Below are 16,891 nucleotides of genomic sequence, written 5' to 3' on the forward strand. Positions count from 1 at the left end.
TACCTAATAAAAGACCCAGTTAATGATTTAGAAGTATTTTTTATTAATAATTAAACTTACGCTATATGCACATTTGCACACATAATATTTGTATAAATCTTATAAACGTCTTTAACAATATTTTCCAAAAATATTTTATTTCAGGCTTCAAGATCCTACGTAAATTATTTATTATGTATAAAAATAGTAAGCTTTGCTTGTAATACTACACCCGTGTATCAATGTATTTCTATCAAGAGTCAAAGACTTGACTATCCTAAAGAAGAGGAACGTTATCATTCGATTCTCTTTCACATAGTCCCGCAAGTACTCGTCGGCACGGTGTAGGATAGACTTCACATTTGCAGGTTATCATACAACGATAGTTAGGCCGTCGACCGAGATGTGTCGGGCTTGATTGGATATGAAATGCTAGGTTGTGAATATCGGTACCAGTGTTACTACACACGGGGTCATACCCTGAGAGCGGGGGGCCATTACTCTGTCGCGGCGGTCGTCGGCGCGGCGCGGGAGGTATAGCGGGCTAAGGTGGCGCCAACGTGGTGACCATATAATGACTCGTTACATGCCAACATGTCTCTACTAGTGGTACTACACGCGGGCTCATATCCCGAGAGCGGCGGGCCATCACTCTTCGGTTTTCGGCGCAGTGCGGGCGGTGTAGTGGGCTAAGGCGACGCCGACTCGGTGACCGGATCCTCTATCATGACTTGTTTGTTACATGGCAACATGTTGTCTCTAGTGGCACTACACTCGGGGTCATATCCGGAGCGCGCGCTTGCGGGGCGGGCCGGAGCTCTGCCGCGCGGGGCGGCGGCGCGCGCGCGGCGTGTCGGGCTCGGGCGGCGCCGACGTGGTGACGAGGTTGCGCGTGTTGCCGAACGCCGGCATCTTGTCCACCCCGATCAGCTCCTGGTACGTCTTCATGCGCCCCACTAGAGTCTCGTCGTTCTCGATCAGCTCCTCGATCTGTGCGGTTATAATAAATGTGAGGTGTATTTTTTTGTAAAGGAGCGATAAAATGTGGTAATTTTTTGAATCTTGTAAAGTTGCCGTTGAAGCTTCAGAAAGTTTTGGAACTAAAGTCGAACCACCGCGCTAAGTTTTACATAAAGTAAGTGTAAAATAGTAGGTATACGAGCATTGTCACTGCTAAGTACATAAGCTGATAAGTATTAGCATGGTCGGAGTCTAAATAAGGGGTCGTCAAGAAATCATGTGATCGTATTTGGCCTATTTTGACCTCCCTTCCCCCCTGCCACAAAATCACGCGACAATTATAAAATTATAATGCGAGTACCCTTAGACGCTAAGCAATCAAGACCATGGCGCCGATGCGAGCTTTTATTATTAATGTTTTAAAGTTGATGCAATAAATGATTTTTATTGGATAAATACGCATATAAAATAGAGCGGATTGTAATATAGTTCTTTTTGCCTTTCACGCTTTGAAAAAAAAAATACACGTGATATCTTCTCTGAACCCCCTCCCCCATCGTGATCATTCGCGATATTTTTCTTACCCCCACCCCCCTTCTAAACGATCACATGATTTCTGGACGACCCCTAAGGGGGTGATCAGCTCTAGAATAATATAAGTAAAGATAAGGTACCTCCTGCCGGTAGTCGACGAGCAGCTCGTTGGCGATGCGCACCAGGTAGGTGGAGATCTGTCCGCACTTGACCTTGGCGTGGAGACGGAGCACGGCAGGCACCAGCACCTCCGCTACGGTGCGCTTCATTTTCTATAACACACGACGTTTATGTCAGCCTGGTACTCATGGGCTTAACTTAGGGTGGTATTCCACCTGTCCAATTTCTTTGTCCAATGTTACAGAATAAATGATAGTACTAAGTACAGAAGACTCACTCTCTAACAAAACGCGTCTGTTACAATCAGCACAGATATTGCCGCTAGGTGGCGACAGCGCCACGCGCGGCTTATGGCAAAATTGGGGCCGAACGGATGTACTTTAAGCTACCTGCAGCAAAGCGACAAAATCGCTCGAAATGCGTCTCACATTTTGCTTAAGGGCTCATTTAGACGATGCGAGAACTCGCATGCGAGTTTCATTACATTGCGGGTTTTGATCGGTCGGTTGAATTGGACATAATCAACAGTCCGCAAATGTAACTAAAATGGCATGCGAGTTCGCGCGCCGCGCCTAAATCAGCCCTTAATGAGATAGTATGACACACTTACATTGGACAAAGAAATCGGATAGGTCGAATACCACACTTAGGAACATTCAGTAAATTAAACAATAGTATTAGAAGGTCTTGAATTTGTAAATATCCAAAAATTTTACGAATGTTTATTGACAAGTTATTTTAAGAAACAATGAAAATATAATGAAAAGCAATTAACTTCAAGTACCCTTAATTACAAATTTCATTTAGATTGTGTGGAAATAAGTACATATAGTGTTTAATTATTATATTACTTATTGGTTATCGATTAAAAGAATTACACTTATCGTGCATCCATCCATGCTTCATTATTCATTTATAGATCAAAATGCTACAATTTATAATTTGAATACATACATGTAAATAGTGCATGCCGGATTTAATGGTTTTTATATTGGCGACACGCATAGGCGTAACTAGGAAAGACAAAATAGTATCTGTGAGCTTTTTATTATCTTATCTGAAATTTTAATGTGATATAAAATTTTTGATCATCACAAGAAAAAAAACCCTGGTTACGCCATTCGTAGTTAAAGACAATAAGTAGTGTCCGACCGAAGGTTCGGTTTCGGTTTCGGCCAGTATCGGCCAAAAAATCATGTTTCGGCTGTAGTTTCGGTTTCGGCCAAAAAACGGCCGAACCTTTCGGCCGGGCCGAAACTTACAAAATGGTACTTCGAACAAAGAACAAAAGTTGGGGAATAAGTAGGACAACAATATTAATATCTACATATGCTTATTCATGTATAGGTACAGAAGTTAATTGGTTTAGTATAAAACACAATTCCACTAATGAGGGCGCCACTGGACGACCGACGCAGTCTTAAGAGGCTGTCAATACCTATAACGCGCACACTGTCTAATTGTATCGGAGTGAATGAGATAGCACTGTCGCATGTTACTGGGCCCTGGGCAAGAGAATAATTTTAAGAAAACTCATCATCTTCCTCGCGTAATCCCGTAATTTATGCAGAGCCGTGGTAATGGGAATGGGAGCCTGGGGTCCAATAGACAACTAATCTATTGGTGTAGGCACTAGTTTTTACGAAAGCGACTGCCATCAGACTGACCTAACCCAGAGAGTAAACTAGGTCTTATCGGGACTAGTCCGACTTCCTCACGATGTTTTTCTTTCACCGAAAAGCAAATAGTAAATATCAAATGATATTTCGTAGGTATATAAGTTCCGAAAAACTTTTGCTTCGTCGAACGTCGAACGTCGACGAAACTGCGGTCCCGCTTTTTAATACAATGAACATTGGTTGGAGTCTGTGCTCAACTAGGTACTTATCCTGAAGCCTGAAGCACGGCTTTGACTTCGCATGAGAGTTCGCCTCACTGGGGCACTTCGGACTTTTAAGCCCAGGTGAAGATCGGTACCTGGCCTGGCTGGATATTGTTAACAAAAAATTTCGCGCTCGTTGCGCTCGCGTTTTTGGTTGCTGTTTTGGTTGACCCTGTACCTATATGTTAGCTTGACTGGTGACTGAATAGAGTTAGACCAAGAAAATTCTGCAATAATTTTGATAGCATACGCAGTGCAACTAGTGCAAATGTTATTGATACGTCATAATTTCATAGAAGATTTGACGTTTAAAATAACACTTGCACTGCGTGTGTTATCAAAATCGTTGCAGAATTATCTTGGTCTTAGTAATTTTCTTAAAAACTGCTTAAGTAACATCAATTTCAAGGACATTGGGTGTTGACAGCCCCATAATATGTGTGTAAAAGCGGTTTTATGACATTTTTTCAACGATTTTATCAAGTCTACAAAAGTTTCGGTTTCGGTTTCGGCCGAAACTAGAGCCAAAGTCGAACATTCGGTTTCGGTTTCGGTTTCGGCAAAAAAACATGTTTCGGTCGGACACTAACAATAAGTTGACTTACATAATTACGATACAAAATACAGGATAAGTTTTTGTTATACTTCCCTATTTTGAGCAATATACGCTTTTTACCCGAATAATTTTGAAAATAGTCGTATAATTTTTGAAAAACTGCTTTTTGAACTAAGCCTTATTGTGATAAAATCGTCCGAAGCGTGACGTAAAAACGGATCCTGTGTGCCTATGATAGTCGCGCTTTAATCGTCTGTATTTCCCGTAACATTGAAGCGCCAATTGCTCCATCCCACTAACCCGGGGTGAGCCGGTTAAACCGTTTACCCAGTGTCATTTTGTACTTGTAGCCATGGTAACCCCAGGTTTAACCGGCTAACCCCGGGTTAGTGAATGGTGTAAGTGGCCCTAAGTAAACTTATGTTTACCTGGGTATGCCTAGTATTACCCAAGCTTAGGCTACAGCTCAAAAAATTGAATCAACTTTAGTTTGGGTATTGCTAGATGTTGCATCATCACTTCTGACATTATCCACCCAGTATTGGTAGACCTAGATGTATACGGGTGAACGCCGAATACGGATTAATGTTGTTTAAATTTTCAGGCTTTACCCAAAGTTTTGGGTAATACTAGCTAAACCTGGGTAAAGTTGAGTTTAATTAACCTTGTTACATTACCCGTAACATATACATACATACGAATGAGCGAAAACACTACTAAGCTTCTATAGGCCAGTTGCGTTTGAAATACTTTAGGATGTTACGGAGCTAATCTCTGTAATCTGTATCCTCGGCAAAAGGAAAATAAATTATTCCAATCACTGCCTCAGGAGAGATTCAAAGTATTCAAACTGCCGGCTTCGGGACACCGAGCCACCGCTCTTGCTCACGTAAAAGACTGTAGAAGCGCAGTAAAATTATTCTAATGAATTTGTGCCAAAACCATATCCGTAACATCCTTTTTATAACACGTAGAAGAACTATGTGGTTACGTCAAAGCACAGATATTTTTATTTCATCAATTCTCTGCTTCGATGGAACAGTTATTACCTTGGAAACGTGCGGACCTTCCTTTACCTGATTGCGTCCATATACAAAATATACCACTAATTACTAAAACAATATTTTTCTGAATGCTATCACCATATCCCCTCAACTGTGGGAGCGCCTTTCAGGCGGTCATAAAATTGGCGGTTTATCTGTGGCTCAACCTGCCAGGTTCGCATAATTTGCGCCTAAACTTAAGGTAAAATATCAGTGAAACATATGTTTAACTCGCTCTGACATATTTAATCGTGGAGTGAATGAAGCAAGACAGCTAGCAAGCGAACATTTGAATGTTCAATGGTTGAAAAAGTCGTTAACTTTCGTCAGTCAAAAACAGCCACTGTGACGAGTAGGATGTTATGTGTTTTTATAGTAAAATTGTGGATTTTTATGGTGAAACCGTTAAAAAGCTGAGGAAATGTCAGTAAACTTTTGTTAATATTATGTTTGGGTGTGTTTTTAGAATAATATAAGTGCTAAAGGTGTGAAGAAATGACATGCCAAGTCATAGCCGAAATTTTCTTACTCGGTTTCTTATTATTTTTATAAGTTTTACTATGTCTCAAAACAATCATAATATGTCGTAGTTCATATAGATTATATTAAATACAATGAAATTAGTTTAAAATCTATTTAAAGTGAATAATAGCTATCAAACTAAATAAAGGTCGGCACATAACCTCTCGGGCTGTCGCAACAGACTGGACGAGCACCTGCCAGGCTGTCGCCACAGACGGCGCTGTCATGTTACTAACGCACGTTTGCATAGCATGGACATTCCACTTACTAACTAATTCTACGATACTTCTATTTCCACATAGGCTATAATAACAAGGGCTGGACATTTAATTTGTAAGATTATAGTTTGGTCCATGAAGTCTTTATACTGAGATTGACGAGTATAAAAAAATTAATATAAATTAATTATGCAAAGCTTTTAATATGGGTACTAGGCGACAGTGATGATGATGATGATGATGATGATAATAATAATGATGGTGGTGGGGTTTGCTACTAATATTTTAGGTGTTACTCTTCACACATTCTTAAATATCCCTTTATTGCTCTTACGGTCTAGGTATGTCCATATTAATCAAACCATATAGATGTGATTTGTTCTATATTTGTCTTGTTTTCAGATCAAGTTTTTAGATGTTTTTTGTTTAATAAGAACAAGTGCGATTATTTATTATTAAATATTGTTTCATTAATACCCTGAGAAACGGAATTTCTTTGGATTAAGGCTGCTGGTTGCTGTGATTTTCAAACATTTTGTGGGCTATCAATGGTGCATGAATAAATAAAAGCATTTTTTAAACATTTTTTACCATATAACTACTGCACCTGCATTACTATTACTTTGGCCACAGATAGTTTACAACTTAAATTTCTTATTTATGTATAAAATTATTACATAGGGTGTGGTAGGACTCCACAATGCATCTAATTATAAACTTATTTACGTGCGCCATTTCTAGGGCAGACATAATTTCAATAAAGTTTTCAAATAGTATATATCATGTATTTAATTGATAAGCCTGACATTTTATGTTTTTTTGATGTGTATTATTACATTATGTACATAATTAGAGTAACAGATACGCCTAAAAACTGTTTATTTTTTTATTACAATAGAAAATGAAAGATACATTTCGGTACCTATAATTTGAATTCGACTGTACAGTTATTTTATGTTAGTTTAATGGTCGTAATTTTAAGTAGCAGTTAGATAATTAAATAAAGGGCAGAAAAAATACAAACTATAGACTGTATCATTGTAAAAAACAGAATAAATCGCAATTTTCCACTTGCACGTGAATCTAGAAACCCTGTCTGTGGAGCAGACCCCTTAGGCTGCCACAGATGAGGGGGAGCGGCCATATTCATCTCCCACAGCTGAGGGGTTATAGCGGTGTGGACGAATAACGGTGAAACTTTCAAACAGCTGGTTTAAATTTCAGCTTTCTTCCTTAAAAGTCAGTTTAACGTAAACATTATCCATTTTGTACCTTGTTGCGATACACATAAAGTTCATATTACTACGAGTCAGCATATGGTTCGGCGGCATGTTCTTAATATCGACTTTACTTTGTTTCTGCTAGAAAAGCTACAAGATTAAAACAGCATATTAACTTTAAAATACATGTGCTGAATTATAATGGGCCTTTATGAACGTGACATTGGGAACTAGTAAATGCTATAAATAAAATAGCGATGGAATTCCAACATTTTTACAGAAGCTTATGAGTTTATCTACAGAACAGCAAAATAAACTTACATGTGACACGATGTTGGTGGTGACTCTCTCCTGAAGGTCGTCTATGTCCGCTACGTCACCAGACTTATCAGGTTTTTCTGTAAAAGGAATTATAATTGAAAGTCACTATAAATAAAGTAAAAATTAAATTTGATACAGCTTTTCGTATTTTCCAGTCATCTAACCATTTGTGAGCTGTACTAGTCAATTGTTAAGTGTTAATTTCAATGTTATCGATCATTTGAATTGCCTAGTCTTATTTGACTAGGCAGTGTGTATAGTATGAATTAACTCAGATGATTTTTTCGAGTTCGGGTGCTAATCCGTTAAACAAAAGCCTTTGTTTCTTTTAAGAGCGGTCTACAGCTCGTGCCAAAGCAACCATGTCGTTTAAAAAGCAACTATCGTGATAGTATTAAGGTTCAAATTCATATATAGTCCGTTTTTTTTAGCATTAGAAAGAACTCCACAGAAGTAAGCGTACAGTTTTTATCAGGCTCTTTAATAGTTAATAATTATTGAATTATCTAATGTAGCACGGTCAATACATATAATTTACTTCAAATTATTACCGCTAAAAGTGCCGGATTTGGAACCACAAGCTTACTTCTGCGAAGTTCTTTCTAATGCTAAAAAAAACGAACTATAACAACTTGTTCAGAGAACAATTAGGGTGGTCTTGTTTTTTGAGATAGCAAAAACGTGTTATCTTCGAATGGGCTGATTTAAGAATTTGAACCATATAATTAAAATGGTAAATTTGCTTTTTAAATGGTTTCGTTCCCGTTACTTACGTCGGGGCTATTAGTAGTAAGCATTGTAAACACTGCATAATGGAAACAATATCTTTTGTTTAACAGATTAGGGTCTGCCTCATTGTCTTTGGCTGTAGCTCAAAGGCGACTAGCACTAGCAAAATTCAGACGGAATCCGACCCCTTCTAATCTAAAACTGTTGCAAGAAAAGGTTGCAGAAGCACAACGCCTCATTCGTAATGCTAAGGCGTCTAGTTGGCGGGAGTTCTGCCAAAGTATAGATGAAAGTATTTCCGCGTCTGACATGTGGAATCGTATGAGGTGGATAAAAGGCCATAAGCGTTCTAGGGCTGTTGCATCTAAGGAAAAAAAAGTAGAACTGTTGCGTTCTCTCACGCCTGATTTTGTGCGACAGGAGTCACCGACGTTTACATCTGTGAACCCACAATTAGAGGCAGAATTTTCATTAGAAGAACTAACAAGGTGTCTAAAAAATAAGAAATCTTCTCCAGGGTTAGACGGAATAACGTATGCTGTGTTATGCAATTTGCCACCACAAGCATTGTTATTTCTACTAAAGCTGTATAACTTGATTTTTGTGTCAGGCGAGGTGCCCAGGCAGTGGAGAGTTATCCAGGTCGTACCTATCCCTAAGTCAAGCCAAGATAACACTTCGAAGCTAAGGCCGATTTCTTTGATGTCCTGTGTATCTAAAATATTCCACACAATGCTTGCGAGACGCCTGGAATGGTTTATAGAACACAACCAGATTCTATCACGAAATACCGCGGGCTTTAGGAAAGGTCTATCATGTATGGACTGCCTAGCTCGCCTAATATCCCACATACAAGTGGGTTTTGCCAAAAACACTTGCACTCTAGCTTGTTTTTTAGACATTGAAGGTGCATATAACAATGTTTCGGTTTCTAAAGTCGTTGATATTCTAGACACCTTAGGAGTTGGGGGCAATTTTTGTAGATATTTATGGGCCTTCTTGAGCGAAAGGCATCTTCTGCTACGAGACCCTGATGTCGGTTTGTCTATGGTGCGGTGGACAGACAAGGGCCTAGCTCAAGGGGATCCACTCTCCCCTCTTCTATTTAACATTGCTACATACCAGATCTGTAACGACATAGTCAATGTCTCAATTTCCCAATATGCTGATGACTTCGTGCTGTATGTCAGGCAAAAGAATTTACATGACAGTGCCCGCTTAATGCAAGACAGTTTAAACTCAATGTTAAAAATTTTGGACAGTTTAGGACTTGAGGTCTCAGCCAGTAAGTCAAAGTTTTGTATTTTCAGCAAAGGTGGTAAAAAACATCAAGTAAACCTATTAATTCGAGGACAACCGCTTTGCTCTGATAAATATATTAAATACTTAGGTGTATTGCTAGACCAACATCTACGATGGGGAGAGCATGTTAACTATGTAGTCGAAAAAACCCAAAAATACCTTAGCATTTTGAAAACTTTAGCTGGCGCGTCTTGGGGAATACATCCTAAGCACCTGCGGAGGTTGTACATCTCCTTGATTAGAAGTAGGCTGGATTACGCGAGTGCACTTTTTCACAATGGCGCCAACAGACATATCTATAAGCTTGAAAAAATTCAAAACCAAGGTCTAAGGGTAATCGGAGGCTTTATCAGGTCTACACCGATTCATGTTATGCAAAGTGAACTATGTCTTGTGCCACTGCATCTCCGTAGATGGTTCCTGGCCACTAGGTTTTGCTTGAAATCACTGACCTGTTCAAATAGCGCCACGGTTGATGAGGTTCTGGAGTTGCGGGCCTCATGCCAAAGAGGGTACTGGACTAAGACAAGGAAAAAACCTTTGCTAGCTGTCGTAAATGAGGAAATCTCTGAAGAGCATATTCAGTCGTCATTCCCATTACCAATGTTTCAATTAGATGTTTGGGTGTCAAAAATTGAATTACATGACGTCTTGTACAGCGGTTTAGAATCTGTTGTTGGTGCAAAACACAAACACAACGCCGATGCTCTGCGTATCGATGTGGTTCAAGAACTGAATAGGAAATATATCAATTTCTATAGAATATTCACTGATGCGTCGAAGTGCGGTAAAAAAATAGGGGCTGCCTTTTTTGATCCTTTTAGTGCCACAAGAGCACAATATAAAATTTCAACTGGAGTTTCTATAATGGCCGCGGAACTCAGTGCGATCTATCAGGCTTTAATGTTTGTTGAAAATCAAAATTATCCCAATGTGGCAATTTTCACGGACAGTAAAAGCTCCATTCAGCATTTAAACCGGTGTGCCTCAGGCGAACGGTGCTTTTCGCTGGCGTACAAAATCTTGATGCAAATTTTTAAGCTCCGTGATTGCGGAAGGTGTTTGAAAATACAATGGGTTCCGTCACATATCGGCTTGGCGGGAAACGAGGAGGCTGACCGGTTGGCGGCAGCGGCTGCTTCTGAGGGAATTGAGTTTGATGTCGCTCCAGACTTCTCAGAAACAGTCGCAAAGTATAAAAGTAAAATGTATGGTCGCTGGAAGGAGTTTTTTGATGAAAGATCGCATGAGAAAGGAATCTGGTACAAGACCATTCAATGTGAGCCTCCTCGGATACCCTGGTGGGAAGTTGCTGAATTAAACCGGGCGAATATTGTACGTGCTCACAGGCTTCGGTCCGGACACATTCCATTAAATAAGTTTGCTCATCTGATGAGGAAAGCAGAGTCGCCCAACTGCGATATCTGCGACTCTGTGGAGGATGTACAGCACTTCTTAATGGAATGTGTTCGGACTCGGGACAAGAGGGCACAATTATTTGAAGCTGGGGGCTATACAGCAACAGATGTTGGGGTTTTCCAGTCGATATTGGCGGAACCCCTATCTAAACATGCGAAGTTCGTGTACCATTTCTTTGATATCTAGCAACACTAATGTAATGTAGAGTAATGTAATGTAGAGGCCCAACGGAGCCGACATGTCCCATAGATAAAGGCTCCTTCTAAATACGTAGATAAAAAAAAAAAAAAAAAGATTAGGGTTCGAGCCCGAAAAAATCACCTGAGATTCATACTATACGTACTGGGTAGTTTCATGCGAGCCCCGCAGAGCAGCGTGATGGTGTCGAGCAACGTGGCGGCCATGTCCGGCTCGAACGTCGGCCCTCCAGGTTTGTCCTCCTCGCCGTTCCCCTCGATCTATTCAGCCTGTCATCAGATGGAAGGTACAGTCTGTAGTGTGTACGTACTGGGTAGTTTCATGCGAGCCCCGCAGAGCAGCGTGATGGTGTCGAGCAACGTGGCGGCCATGTCCGGCTCGAACGTCGGCCCTCCAGGCTTGTCTTCCTCGCCGTTCTCCTCGATCCATTCAGCCGCGTTCTCGAGCACCTGTATCATAGTACCATAATATAGTGTTAGCTACAAAGTCTGCAAGCTGCTGACAACGCAACGGGACCCCTTCCTCAGGCAGTGAGGACCGAAACTCTGCCTATTTGGCCGTAGACGGTCTCTTGAATTTATAACATAACTAGTTCTGAGATACAAATACAAATGCGTTTATTTCATTACTTTTTACATAAGTTCTTAGGTATAGTGTATAAGGGTTAGGTAGGTAATTAGTCCATCTTAGGTATAAGGAGTAAGTAGGTAAGTATTAATCTAAACATTGTGCAACAAATTGTGTAAGTAATGAAAAAGGTGCGGGTACAGCTTGCTGAATTTAAACCCGCCCTTGGTCAGCTAATTGGATATTAATCTTTTAATTCAATAATTTAATAATGTACTTGAATTTCTTTCTTTTTTAGGGTTCCGTACCCAAAGGCGTCGTCGTCGTGAGACGTCGTGTCGTATCGGGCTGTCAAAGAGAAGGCGGAGGACCGCCAAACATGGAAATTGCTCCACCGACAAGAGTCATACTCTTAAATATATGATGATGATGACCCAAAGGGTAAAAACGGGATCCTATTACTAAGACTCCACTGCCTGTATAATTATGTGACAGAACGGATATAGGTAATAGTCACACTTATCTACGTTACCAAGTGATAATGACCATGACAGTGTCTGTCTGTGTTCCAATCGCTCGGCGTCGAAATTATGTCGAAACATGATAATTATGCAGATTTTAATGAATGATGAATCAATTGATTTGTGTTTATTGCTCAGGTGATATAAGTACCTATTAGGCTAAATTATTAAACCGACTTCTAAAAAAACCGGACAAGTGCGAGTCGGACTCGCCCACCGAGGGTTCCGTACTTTTTAGTATTTGTTGTTATAGCGGCAACAGAAATTCATCATCTGTGAAAATTTCAACGGTGACAGACGGACGGACGGACAGCGGACACTTAGTAATAGGGTCCCGTTTTACCCTTTGGATACGGAACCCTTCACGCAAAAAAAAAAAAATTAAATAAAAGCAAAAAGTCTGACTCGTGAAGGATTTGAACCTCCGCCCTCCGATGGTCAAATGCAATTATATATCGGCGCTCTAACCTACTGAGCTAACGAGTCGCTACGAGAGCGCTTCAAATTTACAAGCACATGCCGAAAAATGACGTCACAGTCAGTGCGAGCAGAGTGTTTTTCTAGATAATATCTATGACTAATGTTTGTAATTGTAGCATTCTACTAAGCCAATTTTAATATCTGAAGTGTCGATCGTTTCTTGTTTATACAATTCTACATTATTAATCGAATTCTAAAAATGAGAATGTTCTGTTATGCAAAAAAATTAGTAACCTAGGCGTTTCTTTAAACTTTTTCATTATATTAACTACGCGGATCCGATTTCGCACGCCGCTTCCATGAGCGAGCGGGACATCGGTAGGTACATAAAACCATAGCGCTGCCTCGCTCACAAACCAGAGCGTCGTGTGGATCCTCATCAGTGTGATAACTGCGTAAGGTAGGTATCAGATATATAGTCGGTCAAACCACTTTGTCAGTAGAAAAACCGGGCAAGTGCGAGTCGGACTCGCGCACCAAGGGTTCCGTACCATAATGCAAATTGAGGCAAAAAAAAAACGGTCACCCATCCAAGTACTGACCCCGCCCGACGTTGCTTAACTTCGGTCAAAAATCATGTTTGTTGTATGGGAGCCCCACTAAAATCTTTATTTTATTCTGTTTTTAGTATTTGTTGTTATAGCGGCAACAGAAATACATCATCTGTGAAAATTTCAACTGTCTATCAATCATGGTTCGTGAGATACAGCCTGGTGACAGACGGACGGACGGACGGACGGACAGCAGAGTCTTAGTAATAGGGTCCCGTTTTACCCTTTGGGTACGGAACCCTAAAAAGACGCGAAAATCAAAATTTCTATGGGACGATATTTCGCGCCTACATTTTTTTAATTTGACTGACGGAAATGGCTTGGATAGGCTGCCATACCTCTCGCGCTAGTCTGCATTGCACGTTCAGCTTCTGGACGATGGAGAATCGCTGCAGCATTACGTCGTAGATCAGCTGGCGCGCGTCGAACGATATACTCTCTGGAAACAATAGTCAAATTATAACTTTATGTCTCATTTAGACGAAGTGAGAACTCGCACATCATTAACGCTACAGACATAACAGACTAATAGCCACAGCGACTAAGTCCTCACGACAAGACATCACCACGAGAATGGAAGTACTCATTTACGCGCGAACTAAAGTAATTGCTCCTCTCCCATGCCTTTTAGTATAATAAACAATTTGACATTATAATAACAGAATAGCTATTTTCAATCAAAAGGGTAACTTATTGTCGGTTGTCAATAAGGCGCTATTTTCATATAGGTTCGATTTGAACCTTATTGAATCTATCTAACGTAATTTCAATTTTGATGTGTATTATGTAATGATACAATAAATACATGGGTATGATTAATAAGGTGTAACGAATTAGAACAATTTATCAAATGCCCTAATGTAGGTAACGATAAGTTCATATGCGATTTCGCGGTACTTCTATACAGTCGCCATTATATATCGGATCGGAGCGGCCAAGGTGTTCACAAATATTTGAGCACGCCTCTATTGTCAAGACGTTAGAGTGCTTGTTCAGATATTGTGAACACCTTGGCCGCTCCAATATATCTGATGGCGACTGTACACACACATCTTACGACTGTTATGATGATGAGACCTTTTACGAATGAGTGGGTAGTATGAGTAAATTTGTCAAAAAAACTGTAAGTTTTGGATCTGGGATGTATAGCACACCGTAGCAGTATAATAATACCTGATCGGGAGCTGCACTAGCTAGATACAGTTGACGAAGTGGTGGCAGATGTAGGGCCGGTTGCACCAAACGCGTTAAAGCGTTCGCTGAATTTTATTGCATGGGAAATTTCAAACTTTACTGTTGTTTGACGTTAATCGGTCTGTTAAATGTGGTTGGCGCAACTGGGCCGTAATCAACGACGTTTGTTAAAAATGTCTTATAAAGTACAGCCAAACATACGACTTTTTTTTTCCCAAGATGAAACGAAGACGTTTCGCTCGTGCTTCATGCTCGCTCGGTCAATAATACCTGATCGGGAGCTGTTGTAGTGCTTGATACTCAGCTAGAAGTCACATACGTACACATACGAAAATACTCAGCTAGAAGTCGTACAAAGCGCTACACTACTGGGTTTAGATATAGACAGTCACATGAATTGGAAATCCCATATAGAGAAAATTAGGAAAAAAATATCCCAATTCGTCTATGCGCTTCGGGAGGTTAAAGTAACGACAAATTTGGAGACAGCCCTAACAACATATTACGCGTATGCATATGCCTGGCTAAATTACGGTATTATTCTGTGGGGTAATAGTACCAATGCTCCATTACTTTTTATCCTTCAGAAAAAGCTTGTTCGTATCCTAATAAATAAAACACTTGACGAAATCGAAAGCCACAAACCTTATTTTTCTGAACTTGGGCTGCTGACCCTCACATCTATATATATATTAGAAATGTGTAAGTTCGTTCGAAAGCATAGGGAACTCTATATAAAACGAGAGGACCTACCTTCTACACGATCAATACGTAACAAGAATAGACTAATCCCACCACCTTGTAAACTTAAACTACTGTCATCGGGCCCTTTAGTAATGTCTATTAAAATATATAATAAGCTCCCAGAGTCTATAAAAGAAGAAGAAAATGATAATATATTATTATATTATAATTCAAAAATATTGTTTATTAAGATAATTACTTCATTATAAATACTCCTCTCTTAGGAATGTAAATAATATATTGCAGTGCCCAACAGGGTTCACAAAGACCTAGCTTATAAATTTACCACCTGTACAACTACTTTGTGAATTTGCAAATAAATATTGAGTATTGAGTATTGAGTATTGATGCAGTCGACGAAGTGGTGGTAGATGGCGACGGAGGTGAGGCAGCTCGTCAGGTAGTACTCGGCCGGTTCGCGCACGTCGGCGTCAGAGTCCGCCTCACGCTCGCTCGGTCAATAATACCTGATCGGGAGCTGTTGTAGTGCTTGATGCAGTCGACGAAGTGGTGGTAGATGGCGTCGGAGGTGAGGCAGCTCGTCAGGTAGTACTCGGCCGGCTCGCGCACGTCGGCGTCCGAGTCCGCCTCACGCTCGCTCGGTCAATAATACCTGATCGGGAGCTATTGTAGTGCTTTGATGCAGTCGACGAAGTGGTGGTAGATGGCGTCGGAGGTGAGGCAGCTCGTCAGGTAGTACTCGGCCGGTTCGCGCACGTCGGCGTCAGAGTCCGCCTCACGCTCGCTCGGTCAATAATACCTGATCGGGAGCTGTTGTAGTGCTTGATGCAGTCGACGAAGTGGTGGTAGATGGCGTCGGAGGTGAGGCAGCTCGTCAGGTAGTACTCGGCCGGCTCGCGCACGTCGGCGTCAGAGTCCGCCTCACGCTCGCTCGGTCAATAATACCTGATCGGGAGCTGTTGTAGTGCTTGATGCAGTCGACGAAGTGGTGGTAGATGGCGTCGGAGGTGAGGCAGCTCGTCAGGTAGTACTCGGCCGGCTCGCGCACATCGGCGTCAGAGTCCGCCTCACGCTCGCTCGGTCAATAATACCTGATCGGGAGCTGTTGTAGTGCTTGATGCAGTCGACGAAGTGGTGGTAGATGGCGTCGGAGGTGAGGCAGCTCGTCAGGTAGTACTCGGCCGGTTCGCGCACGTCGGCGTCAGAGTCCGCCTCACGCTCGCTCGGTCAATAATACCTGATCGGGAGCTGTTGTAGTGCTTGATGCAGTCGACGAAGTGGTGGTAGATGGCGTCGGAGGTGAGGCAGCTCGTCAGGTAGTACTCGGCCGGCTCGCGCACGTCGGCGTCAGAGTCCGCCTCACGCTCGCTCGGTCAATAATACCTGATCGGGAGCTGTTGTAGTGCTTGATGCAGTCGACGAAGTGGTGGTAGATGGCGTCGGAGGTGAGGCAGCTCGTCAGGTAGTACTCGGCCGGCTCGCGCACATCGGCGTCAGAGTCCGCCTCACGCTCGCTCGGTCAATAATACCTGATCGGGAGCTGTTGTAGTGCTTGATGCAGTCGACGAAGTGGTGGTAGATGGCGTCGGAGGTGAGGCAGCTCGTCAGGTAGTACTCGGCCGGTTCGCGCACGTCGGCGTCAGAGTCCGCCTCACGCTCGCTCGGTCAATAATACCTGATCGGGAGCTGTTGTAGTGCTTGATGCAGTCGTCGAAGTGGTGGTAGATGGCGTCGGAGGTGAGGCAGCTCGTCAGGTAGTACTCGGCCGGCTCGCGCACGTCGGCGTCCGAGTCCGCCTCACGCTCGCTCGGTCAATAATACCTGATCGGGAGCTATTGTAGTGCTTGATGCAGTCGACGAAATGGTGGTA

The 16,891-nt window shown here is 41.7% G+C and overlaps 1 protein-coding gene across 1 annotated transcript in view; it reads right to left on the minus strand.

The window, feature by feature from the left end:
* Positions 1 to 759: 759 nt before the first annotated feature.
* The window catches only part of LOC134671147 (uncharacterized), a 48,634-nt gene continuing 32,502 nt past the window's right edge, over positions 760 to 16,891 (minus strand). Inside the window, exons 19-28 of the mRNA XM_063528919.1 lie at positions 16,677 to 16,827; positions 16,385 to 16,531; positions 16,070 to 16,239; positions 15,801 to 15,951; positions 15,528 to 15,654; positions 13,461 to 13,561; positions 11,314 to 11,452; positions 7,356 to 7,432; positions 1,614 to 1,745; positions 760 to 969 (exon numbers count right to left, since the gene is read on the minus strand). Of these exons, the coding sequence (XP_063384989.1) occupies positions 760 to 969; positions 1,614 to 1,745; positions 7,356 to 7,432; positions 11,314 to 11,452; positions 13,461 to 13,561; positions 15,528 to 15,654; positions 15,801 to 15,951; positions 16,070 to 16,239; positions 16,385 to 16,531; positions 16,677 to 16,827 (1,405 nt within the window). The remainder of the gene's footprint in view (positions 970 to 1,613; positions 1,746 to 7,355; positions 7,433 to 11,313; positions 11,453 to 13,460; positions 13,562 to 15,527; positions 15,655 to 15,800; positions 15,952 to 16,069; positions 16,240 to 16,384; positions 16,532 to 16,676; positions 16,828 to 16,891) is intronic.

The sequence above is a fragment of the Cydia fagiglandana genome, chromosome 1 (assembly GCF_963556715.1).
Source record: "Cydia fagiglandana chromosome 1, ilCydFagi1.1, whole genome shotgun sequence".
NCBI lineage: Eukaryota > Metazoa > Arthropoda > Insecta > Lepidoptera > Tortricidae > Cydia > Cydia fagiglandana.